The 12,555-nt window shown below is 32.5% G+C and overlaps 2 protein-coding genes across 2 annotated transcripts; both read right to left on the bottom strand.

The window, feature by feature from the left end:
• Positions 1-5,902: 5,902 nt before the first annotated feature.
• LOC107486136 (phospholipase A(1) DAD1, chloroplastic-like) lies at positions 5,903-7,279 on the bottom strand. The gene has a single exon (XM_016106685.3). The coding sequence runs from the start codon at positions 7,277-7,279 to the stop codon at positions 5,903-5,905; it is 1,377 nt and encodes a 458-aa protein (XP_015962171.1).
• Positions 7,280-11,299: 4,020 nt separating this feature from the next.
• On the bottom strand, positions 11,300-12,157 carry LOC107486137 (uncharacterized). Its single transcript, XM_016106686.1, has 3 exons — positions 11,908-12,157; positions 11,747-11,862; positions 11,300-11,662 (listed from the first exon to the last, which is right to left on the bottom strand). Exons 1-3 carry the CDS (start codon positions 12,155-12,157, stop codon positions 11,300-11,302), a joined length of 729 nt encoding a protein of 242 aa, XP_015962172.1.
• Between the last annotated feature and the right edge of the window lie 398 nt (positions 12,158-12,555).

Here is a 12,555-nt window from a genome sequence, read left to right as displayed (position 1 = left end):
TCAAAACTTTAGTCAAGGATTTCTGCCACCCTGGTGAAGTATCGATTTTAAGTATACATTCCTTTCAAGATTAAAAAAAAAAGATCACAAATCAATAATCAAAATTAGAATTAATCTAACTAAATGAATAGTTGAAAGAGATATATATAATGTTATTGCTAAAAAAAATTGTTGAAGTTAGAATGAAAACCATATATGTATCTTTGTCGGCCATCTTTAGATTTCGGGTGATAGGTTTAGAGTTCCCTTAACTTCTACCTGAAATTAAAAGAAGACGGAAAATAAAATAAAAAATTACCAAACATTGTAAACAAGTTATCTATTACTATTAAGACTCTTAGGGTATGTTTGGTTTTTATTTTTATTTTCTGTTTTTGTTTTTAGTGTTTTCTATTTTTAAAATTGTGAAGAACAAAAAAAAGGTAAAAACAAAAAATAAAATTTTATTTTTTTATTTTTTTAACAAAACATATTAAAAATAAAAATAAAAAATAAAACGGAAATCACACTCATTCTTGAAATTATGAGAAAAATAACTAAATAATACAGACATTCAAAAGAATTGATAATTATTAATAATACTTACAGCATTTGATTAATACTAACATAATGGGCAATCAAATAGTTTTAAACAAATTTCACAAAGTTGAAAATTCTAAAAAATATATATTTTATTCAGCAAATGAAAATTTGAAAGTTTATACTTTTGATTTTGCTCTTTTAATTAAAAATTAAGTATGCATATAAACCAGCCCAATAAAATCTCTAGAGCTAGCAATAAGGAAAATAAAATATGTTCTCTATTTGTAGCCAAGTAGGATTGTGTACTAGGTATTAAAAAATTATAGTCATAATAATGACATCATGAGAACATCAAATGATCGAAAATTCAGAAAACATGCATACATACATATAAACGAACAAATTATATATGACAAAAATTGAATAAGAGACTTTGTACCGAACAATAATGTCTTTCCTTAAACAAAATTTTTGAGATACTAAAATGTTGTAACTTAGTCATCAAAATAATAAATATTACAGCTTTGGAGAAAACATGAAAAGATGCATTACTCCACGTTTGCCTCATTTATCATGAGACAAATTAGAAGGTAAATAGTAAAATCAATTGCACATGTAGGTAAAATAATGTAAATTGAAATGACCAAAAGCAATTGATTTAAACATGAATTGCATGGAATTTCCCTTTCCTCAACTCATATAGTAGCTCAAACATAATACTATATCACATTCACTTCAAATTAGGCCTTTTCACGTTTTACTTATTGACAAAATGCATCTCATGCGAAAACCCAACACACCCAAATACCATTGTCTAGTGAAGAGATATATGAAGAATAATAATGGGTCCAATTTTTCTTGAGTATTAATTTAGCCAATCATATCACTATTAATCTTTTTTTCTTTTGGACCCAATTTTGTTGTCTTTGTCTAGCTAGGGGGTTGGTGGGACCAAGGTTCTTGAGTGATTTGGCCAATCATACAACTTTGTTCCTTTCTAATGGGACCCATTTGTTTTATTTGTGTTATTATTAGGTCTTCATTTTCTTTCTTTATCTTTTTCAATTTTTGGCCCTTACAAGAGCCATGGAAATTTAAACCATCAAATGTCTATCATAGCAAAAAGAGTAGTATATATATTATATATTATCATTTCACATGAAAAGCCGCCAAAAAATTTTATCATGTAATGCATGAGACCTACCTAATAATAAACAGTGCCATTCATAACAAGTTATGAAGATGGATCGTCGTGGTTAAAATTTAAAAATAAAATAAAATAAAGTAGAGATGTATTTCAACATGCACATGCACATGCACTAAGACGTACTAACCCTATGTATAGCATTATGATAATGTGTGGTTTATAATAAACTCATCTATCATAAAATTATCTCTAAGAGAGAAATTAGGGTTAGAGTTACCTGCTTGAATTTGCAATATCAAAATACGAAACTATGTCGAGTTTCTTTGTCACAGGGAAGCGTCTCCAAGTTCTGGGGATTTTGATTCTCAAATTAGGTCTAATTAGCCCGTTTAAGTGTTTGTATTATATGTAATATATGTAATTAACAATGGATTGGGTGATTATGCGATGGAGAGTGAATCATGCCCTTATAGTAGTTGATAGAATCTCTCTAATATTATAGGAAATTTTAAATTTTTTTTGTGAGAATTAGAAGAGAATCTCGTCCTTAATTTGAGGAAGATCCTTTTACCGTGATTCCTTCCAAATTTATCTCAAAAGTTGATGAATTGCTTGAAATAATAAACCGTAAATAATTCAATTTATATATTTATCAAAAAGTCTTATAAATATAAGTATCTTATTATATTACACTATATAAAATCTTTTTCTATTGTCAATATCAGTTCATATCTACTTGTAAACTCACACTAGCCGAAAATGTTTAGTAACAAAAAAAAATAACAAAAAAACAGCTATAACTTGTCTTAGTTAACATTTATTAATTGTTACGATAATTAATAAATACTAAATAAAATAAATTTGGACTTTTTTTGTCCTAACATTGCTGCGTATACTAACTAGGGTTTTGGCCCAATTAAAAATGTTGAGTCCAATTTTCGTAGTCAATGATGATATGTGGTGTAAGAACACCACTTTATAATATAATAATACTTCGCTTGTACAATCCAAATATTGAATTACATATAATAATAATAATAATAATAATAATAATAATAATAATTTCTTGATTCTATGACAACCTAGCAAATGTCAACAGCTCAATAACTTGAGTCGTGTACTAACTAAGAGTGGCCACTCATTGCGAATCTTATGCTAATTTCGTTAAGTCACAACCTTAGAAAATTTTACTATTGCTAGTATTATCTATAAAAGAAAATGTTGTATGGACTGAGTAGGACTAAACGATCACAAAAAGAAAAGGAGTTTCCTCATGATTACTCACGCTCTATGAAGTAATTAATTACCACGTCATACAAAGGAACAGTGATAGAAAGGAATTCAAAGATAGAAAGAACAAGAAGATGCCAAGACTTAATCAACATATATGCATCATTTTTGTGCAAAATTGCCTAACATTTGTATATGTGTTCGAACCTTAATTAATATATAGAGTATCAAAGACTCAAAACTTTGTTTGTTCAAAGGAAATTTACTTAAAGCGTTTTAAGTTGTTGACGAAAAGTAAGTAATAATCTTGGTATTAATTGTATAAATAAGTAGTCAATCATTGGTATAAGAAGTAACATAATATAATAAGCATATTTCACTTACATAAGAAACTTATATGAATACATATTTGAGCGTGCAACAACGTTGACAATTACAGCCTCCATAGAAGATTGATAGAGATAAGGACTAATTACAATTCTTGATTTCTAAGTAATCTCACTAATCCTATTGTATAATGAGTCCTTATCTCTATCAAAGATATATCTTGAACATTAATGTGATGCATTGGATAATTCATGTATATATGCATAGCCCTTTTTTTATTATTTTTTTTAATCAATATAAGATTACTTTAACATATAGTTCTATCTAGGTCGTTGATGCCTAATAATTTATACTTTTTGAGTCATTACATTGAAATGATACCAAAGTTGATAGTTGAATTTATTCCTGGCTCAGATATAATAAACTACTTTTCCATATTGACCTATGTGATAGGTTTTTGACTATTTAAGATCAAAATTGGAGACCGACTAATCCATCAATTTGTTAACAAATTAAGTGAAATCAAAACTATAGCTATCATTTGTAACTGTACTAAAATGTTCAACAACTTTTTGACTCCAATTTTTTTCATAAATGCAATGTATGTGATCATCATGTGCATTGACTTACCGTTACTTACATGTATTGCAGAAGCTACAATTCCATTCATATGTACCGTTATTTTGACTTGATTATTAAAATTGACCCATTCTTTGATTTGTTTTAGACACCCCATTGATGATTGCTAATGGTTCATGCGCACTCCCTTGGAAAACGGATGATTTGATAAGTATATATTATTTGTGTTCACATCAAATTATTTGTTCAATAAATTTAAGTTAATAAAAAAAAACAGATGAATATTTATATTTACTCTAACATGCACTCTTAAATAAAGAGTCTCTTTTAAATTTATTTAAACATTTTGTATAGCTTTTTTGTCTTATATTAATTTTTTTTTGTTTAATAAAGATCAAATTTTAAAATTTTTTTCCATAAAAATTATAATATTATGTCATAAAATTACTTTTTTTTAAAACTTTAAACTAATAGAAAAAATATATAAATAGTTATATCTATAATGTGTGTAGTTATTTATTTATAAATTTAGATGAATTTTTTTACACTCTTAATTCTCATTGGTTGTCTAAAAACTAGTAAGTTTTTACATTCAAAAAACATAACTCATCAAAGAAATAAAAAAGTATATTCTTTCCACTTGATAAAAAATTTTTACTTTGAATACTTGATACATTCATAATTCAATGAATCTTTGATATCTTGTATACTATAAAATAATCAAATGAGAGACTTATTGAATGTTGGGAAATGGGAATTATCCTAAACACCAACTGGGTCACAAAGTTTCTGACCTAGTACCAAATTGAAAGGCATATCCAATGGCAACACAAAAATATTGTCCCTCTTCTTGGACATGATTGGGACGTACTAGTCACTAGATGATGGTGGCCAAGCCAATAGCATGAGATGATGAAAAAAGAAGAGAAATTAAAAGATATTGACATTATTTGATAGATATGAATTGAAAATATCATGACGATACAAGTATCCGATCCATCACAAAAGTGTTAGGCTTAGGAAGTATCTGAATAGAAGAATGGCGAATGTTGTAAAATTTTAAGGTAATGTTTTTCTTTGGGGGCATTGCATTTCCATATAGATAAGAGTTGTTTTCTTAGAAAAAGAATTATCCACAAAGTGTTTTCCTTACACGGTTAAATAATCTTAGCTTCTATGTATATATTGGAAGTAGCTTTCGTTAGAAACTTAATTGATGTGGACACTGCGGAACCTCGATGGTGGAAATTAAAGCACTCATGAATGAACTCTCTTTTACTTAGATCTATCAAAAAATGAACCAATTGGGGCCATGTAAATAATGGGGCCTCTCTCGTTACCCATTTCTAGTTCAATTACAACTCAGGTTTTGTGATCCCTATTTCATTTATTGCCTATACTTGCTTTTTCTTTTTTCAGCCAATTTATTTGAGAAACACAACTCTGATATTTCTTGCGGTGGAAAAAATAACTTTGACAAATATCTTTTTTATTCCATTATTAAAATCCCAGAAGCATATGTAGCCATGCATTTTTTATATATGTATTTATATATATAGTTTTAACTTCAAATTATTCATTCTTGTCTTTCTTTATACTATGATATTTTATCATGAGATATTTAAATTTGATATTTAATTAGTTTTTTTTTATCATGTATTTATATATATAGTTTCTTTAGCATTTTTTCTTTCTTGCAATATCTCGTTAGACACATATTATTCTACTTCTCTTTTCGATATTAGTGGACAAAGTAATTAAGATATATTCATTATCATCATATATGCAAAATTTATATTAATATCCTAAAATTATGTGAGAAAATTAAACTATACAATCTAATGAATAATAATGCATTATCCTTCTATGGTACCTAGCTACCTATAGAGAGTCTTGTGCAATCAAAACTTTCAAGAGTTTGGTAGATAAACAGTGCCAAAGACAAAAGTGTATATATCTAATCAAGAATCATGAAGACATCATTGAATCATGTATTCCAAAAGAATGAAGGTAATCCTATGAATAATTCAGTTTTAATTTCTTTTTTTTTTTTTTGGTCTTCTATAATAATTTTTTTTCTTTTGAGGCATTAACGAGTCATCGCTGCTGAAGGAACCTCTTTGCGGTGGATCTAAAGGGACAAGTGGAGCTCACAAAGCCATCAACAAGATGAAGGTATGTATTCAAATCATGACACGTGGCAACATTAACACCCTTTAAGTACGGAGAATCTCTACTACTAAGTCTTAGTTCTTCTCCAACTTCAGAATACATCCACGGTGCCTCCTCTGCTCTTTTTTGTATCCAGCTTGGCAACCCTGCCACGTGGAACCCACCATTATTTGCCACATCACCACCTGAATTTTTCACGTCATCGAAAACAAACCCAGGAACTTTAGTTATAACATCGTCACAGTTCACTATTCTCAATACTTTTGTTCCTTGTTTGTCAAGGGATGTTCGAAAACTCCGATTTCCGACGCGAGGGCCGCCGAATGAGATAACCGTCGTCGAACATAGTTTGGGAAATGCAGCTCTCGCATCGTAAGCTGCGAGCGTTGCAAGAGCGGCTCCTAAACTGTGTCCAGTGACGGTCAAACTCAACGGTTCTCCGTCGTAAATTTGGAGAATCCTTCCAATCTCTTCTCTAACCATCTCTTGCAAGCTCATGAGCGATGAGTTAACGCTGCTTGTGTAGAGGCTCAAGAACCCACTTTCCACCATTGGTCCAGTATTTCCATTGTTATTAGCCACATTTTGTTCATGTTTTTCTTTGATCATGTTGCATGGTAAAAGCGTTAGATTGGCGCGCAAATTCTCGAGCCATTCCAAGCACGTTGTTGTTCCTCTAAAAGCGATAACAACGTCTCTTCTTCCAAGCCTTTTGATCTCTTCTTTGTTGTCGCAAACAGCAACATAACCAACGTAGCTCGATTGTGTTCCGAACCAACTGGGTGCTTTGTCGATCCAATTCGGTAACTGAATACCCGAAGTTGCACGGAGGTGTTTGGTCACCTTGTAACCAGTGTTGGGTAAACCGCAACGTTCGAAAAGTGTGGTCTTTGGGAACCTGCAATTGGCATAGTTTGGCGAAGAAGGATCGAACTCGAAGGATTTGTATGCAGCTTCAACGAAGTGACCGTACCGTAGGATTTCAGCACGTAGGTTATCGTCCAATGGATCTAATAAACCGTCCCAGTTTCTTATTCCTTGGTATTCCTTCCATCTCTTACCAACTTTCTCCGATGATGATGATAATGGTGGTGATGGCAAGTTCATCATTCTCTCCATCTTCCTGAGAGTTTCATCATGTGATGAGTATGAATGTTTCCTGGTTGCTGTCTGTTGAATGAGGGTTATGCACATTGGTCTTGTTGTTTTTGTGGCGGTTGTGAGAGAACCGTGGTGGTGGTGGTGATGTAGCATTGGAGAAGTGTGGTTGTTTAAGGGTGTGATTGTTGTGAAGAGTGTCATTATGTGAAAGAAGAGATTGAGAGTAGAGGAGAATAATATTGAAGGGACTTAGAACGAAAGTTGGTTTGTGGAATAGAAGAAGGTAAGTGGGAAATATATATATAGGTGTTGGGGGAATGGGGAAAGGTACACTCATATGATTAAAATCATATAGTGTGGGTTCCTTTTTTGAGTGATTGGGTGTGGCTAGTGTAAGTACGTACATTTATATCACAGAAAAATACTACTCTATCTCCAGACATTTAAGATATTTGTTACATAAATGTAAAATATGATTTTATATTTGAGAAGGTCTATAAGGACTACCAGTACTGACCTCTAACATTTTTATTAAAATTTGATCAATATTTAATTAATAAAAAAATAAAATAATTTTATATTATTAAGTTAATTCATGAATAACATAATCAAATTAAATTAATATTGATTGAGATATTCTAAGACCGGAAAATGCCAAAAGTATGGTATATGGCTCCTGACAGTTTGGTTTATGTAAAATTCTCTTATAAAATCCACAAAGATATTGCGTCAAATATTTACAAACAACAAATGAAAATAAAGAACAAATAGAGTGAGAAATGAGGTCAGTATTCTACAATCCATAATTGATTAAAAGAAAAGGGGGAAATGATACTATTTTTAATAATTTATAACCATATTAAAAGGAATCTCACAATCTCTCTTCACATTTTCTTATCTTGGTTTTTTTGGGTGCCCAATAATACCTTAAATAGATTATTATATAGTAAAGTTGTCGATAAAGTGGATGTCAGCAAAAAGTGCTTAGTTTTGGTATAAAAAATCATATTCAAAAGAAGCTAGGAAATTAAAGACTATGAGTGTGTATGTGATATTGTGATGGTATGTGTGGAAATTTCTTCACCTTTAATTTTTTTTTTTTTTGTTAAATCATTATTATTATATCTAGGAAACTTGATAGATCCTCATACGTAACCTGGCCTGTCCATATGTGTCTTGACCATAGTAGCTAGAATCTCGATTTAACTCTTAAAATCTTTCGATATTACGATTTTAAATGAGTTTATCGAGTTTACAAAATTTGTACTAAATTTGACGATTTTACGATTTAAATCTTGTTAAGATTTTACGTTTTATGTTTTTTATTTACTTTTTCAATTTCACATAAAATCTCGATTTTCTCTACCTTGGTCTTGACACCTTCGCAAAACCTCCAGCTTTTTTGCGATGTGAAAATTAATGGCCAATAAATGGCTCATACTCTCTACTTGGCTCGGCTAAGAACCAAGAGTGATATAAGAAAAACAGGAAAATTTAAAATGAATGAGTGACCCCATCAAATTGTTAACGATAGAACTTAGAAGTAGATTTTATCAATTAAAATATTTTTATTACAGACAAGATAAGATTTTTTATCACACCATAATGTGTTAGAAATATAATTAGTTATATATTTTTTGTTATTTTAATTTTTTAATAAAATTATAATATAATATCAACATTTTTATAACTTAATTAAAAATTTAAAGTTCAATCATTAATCCAAAAAAAATAAAAAAATTCAGTATAAAAAAAGACATGAAAAAATTTACACAAATACAAAAAGTAATTATTGCGTAAAAGAGCGTATTAGAAGAAGGGATTATTGAATTACAAAATGAACATTTTCATACTATTTAAAATGACCATCCGAATACCAGAGATAATAAACATTTTTTCAAAAAATTAAACTGATAAGAGATTCACCAAAAATCGAACTCTTGACCTGATAAGAAAAGATAACACTAATGGTTATATCTCTAATACTTCATAAACTTTCAGTATATACATTATACAAGTATTCTATTAGCTCCTCGTACTTTTCCCTTCGATTTTTATTTCAAAACCTTAAGCTTATAGTAGTGCAAATAATACTAATAGTAACAACTTGTATAAGGACCTTATGTTAGATGTTTAGATGAATCGTATTAGAGTGCACAGCAAAGTCTTGAAGAATCAGAAGAGAATACAGAAATAGATTATGTAGAATCAGGTTTCTTAAGAGAGAAGAAATGTAACTCTATATTATTAGTGCATTGTATTTGATACATTAATTGTTAGGATTAGAATCTACCATTTAGAGAGGAGTTTTTGAATGGACATAATCTTTGATTCGGCTTTGAAATGGTCGGAGAAGGATTTAAGAGGTTGGAATCGTCGTTAAAGAAGATACGAATTTTGGATAAACATTATGCAATGCTAGTAAAATTTTAAGCTAGTTGGCTTTAAAATATTAGTGGATTGATATTATGGGGATGGTGATTCGTCTCGTCTATAATAAAGACAGTGACTTTATTCTGCTCACAGATTGATGATGATAGTTATTTTAATACTAAAAAAGATTATGATTGGTTGAGATTATGATTATAATTGAATCGATTTGATTAGAGGCTTACGTCAAAAAATAAGGATTTATATGAGGTTTATGATAAAAACTATGATTAAGATATATGCTAGCTAGCGACTATGATTAATGATAGATTTGAAGATGATAATGAATTTGGTCGATAATGATCATTGATTGGCAAGGACGTGGGTAGGGGTGGCAAGCGGAGAAGCCTGCCCCACCAAAAACCCGCCTAATGAGGCGGTCCTAAATTTCCACCCGCTCCGACTAACTGCGGATTGGCGGGCTAGTAGGCTAAACCTGCCAAATCTCTTTTTTTTTTATTATTAACTATTAAATAATATATATAATTTCATAATCATTTTAATAAATTTATAATTTCTAAAAATATAAAAAATATAATTTTTATATTCACAAATATTAAAGTCTTTGTAATTATAAATATCAAATAAACATAATTATAAACCAAGTTTTCATCCAAAACATAATTATAATATTGTCTCCAAAGCAAAATAAAAATAATTCAAAACATAATTATAAATATTGTCAATTTTCATCTTCATTCTCTTGTAAGTTGGGTTGGGAGAAATTGGATTTTAGCAAAAAATTGTAAAAATACCTCCTTGCAAAAAAAAAAATACTAAGCCCGACAGGGAATTGAAGCCCGCTCCGCCCCGTCAAAGTCCGCGGTTTAAGCGGTGCAAGTTAGGTGGGTTTTTGCTATTTGACGGTCCCAATTTTCCAGCCCGACTCCACCTTTTTTTGCGTGATTATGTGATACGATAACTAAATTGGCAAGGATGTGAGTTTTGTCCCACTTGTATTATTGATGTTGTGTGATAGTGGTTCGTCTCACCCACGGTGTGGACGGTAACTTTGTCCTGCTTACGGGTAGGCAAGTCCACTAGAAGATGCCCTTCCATCACCAATATCGGTGCAAGTCCTCTGCGTGTACCCGATTTGGCGACACAATCCGCACCACTTCTCCCCATTATGCTCAACGTCATCCATGTTGTTATGAATCCTAGAGCTCACGGGCCGACCTCTCTTCACTCTCATCGTCCGAGGGTTGGGACAGATTCGGGATCCGTCACACGATGGCCAGTCATCGTCGTGTCCTATCGGTCGAAACTCTGATCTATACACATTGAAGACCGATTCCATGCGGTACGCTGGGTGAACAAACCGCTTCCAATCAAGTCTTGCATGAGAGCAAGAAGCAAGCACGTGACGACAAGGAATATGAAGAGCCTGAAAATATCTACAATCACACTTGCGCTCATCAAGCAGCACCTGATAATTCTATTGCCTGGATCCCAGAACTGCCGCTAACTCTTCAATCGTGAAATTTGTCTTCGATTGATCAAACTGGAAACATTCATAGTGTTCACGTGCTTCGAGTTGAATTCTATGGCCTTCACCAATGTTTGTGAGAATTCAACACCAACCTGAAATTGGGCCAGTGCCTTGGAACCCTTGCTTTCAAAAAGTTCACCTAAACGAAAATAACCTGACTTAACAAGAGCCATGATTGGCAAACTGCGGAAATCCTTCATGACAGTATTAATACACTCGGAGATATTGGTCGTCATATGACCAAATCGATGACCCTTATCAGCATACTATGCCCACTGTGACCGTGGCATCTCTTCAAGTTAGTTTGTAATAGCTAGGTTTTCGCCCCTCAGACGCCCATAATAATGAGCAAACTCATGATACGACTTTGAGTACACTGCATTAATAAGAACCTTCTTCAAGTCTTGGTTCCTAAAGTGGGTCACGAAGTTGGTTGCAATGTGTCTTGTACAAAACGCTTGGAAGGCATGAGGCGGTTTCCATAAACTCGCTTTGGCATTCAGTGCTCCATCAATGGACTTGTGTCTATCCGAAATCACTAACACCCCTAGTTGTGGTGTAACATGCTCCCGTAAGTACGAAAGAAAGAACGACCACGCTTCCTTTGTTTTACCCTCAACAGCTGCACATTGCCGTCTTGCGCTATGGCCATCAACAAAGTTCTACCGTATTTCCCATATAGGTGGGTGCCATCAATGGAGATAAGTAGCTTGTAATGCTTGAAGGCCTCAACACACGGTGAAAACATTCAAAAGACCCGATGAAACATCACAGTGTCGGTGGATGCAGCTGGCTAGGACTGTGTCACTAGTTGCACCCAAGTACCTAAATGGACGTACATTAGTCGGCTTTTTGTACACGGCTGAATTATTTAATAGCAAATAACTAAACCAAAAATAAATCTTACCTGGCAAGTACATCTGCATAGAGAATAACCACCGAGGAAGCTCATTGTATGACTCCTCCCAATCGCCATATATTCTAGTGATGACTCTCTGTTTTGTAAGCGAAACCTTTCTGTATGATGCCTTGTAACCAAAGTGATTCTCCACACCTCTTTGTAGAATCCTGATGCTGATTGTTGGATCGGCCTTGACCATCGTAAAAATGTATTGTGCAATCACTTTCGAATCCAACCTACGATGATCTTGCCCCATCGAAGTTTGCATGCAAGTATGAGGACCAGTGTATCCCCTAACCTCTCATTTTTCTTGCTTTCAGCGATATGATATGAGAATGCTCCAATTACAACCTGGTCTGAACTGGATAGATCGTGCATTGTACCTCAAATGGTCACTTTCTACTATTTTGTACTCCGTATCCCTCCTTATGTTGTACTGCTTAACTGCCAACATGACTTCTTCCTTGTTCCCAAATTGTTGTCCAACCTCAAACTCGTTGCTTGGGTTTTCTTCAAGACCTCCTTGGGTAAACGACCAATTCGAAGTCATTGCATCGAGATTCAATCTTGTGAAATGATCCGGCCGGTCATATAGTCGAGAAATGGCAGGCTGTGTCAGAGCAATCTGTGTGTCATCGCAATAGTTCATCTCCT

This window comes from Arachis duranensis, chromosome 4 (genome assembly GCF_000817695.3).
Source record: "Arachis duranensis cultivar V14167 chromosome 4, aradu.V14167.gnm2.J7QH, whole genome shotgun sequence".
In the NCBI taxonomy this organism is placed as follows: Eukaryota; Viridiplantae; Streptophyta; class Magnoliopsida; order Fabales; family Fabaceae; genus Arachis; species Arachis duranensis.
Note: the sequence above shows the minus strand (reverse complement) of the source record. Positions and strands in the feature narration are given on the sequence as shown.

Bases quoted from the DNA above. Each gene is read 5' to 3' on its own strand.
- LOC107486136 (XM_016106685.3), bottom strand. From the start codon at position 7,279: ATGACACTCTTCACAACAATCACACCCTTAAACAACCACACTTCTCCA.
- LOC107486137 (XM_016106686.1), bottom strand. From the start codon at position 12,157: ATGGGGCAAGATCATCGTAGGTTGGATTCGAAAGTGATTGCACAATAC. The intron at 11,863-11,907 runs GTAAGATTTATT...TAAATAATTCAG, and splicing joins TATGCAGATGTACTTGCCAG to CCGTGTACAAAAAGCCGACT. The intron at 11,663-11,746 runs GTTTTCACCGTG...GAAATACGGTAG, and splicing joins TTTCATCGGGTCTTTTGAAT to AACTTTGTTGATGGCCATAG.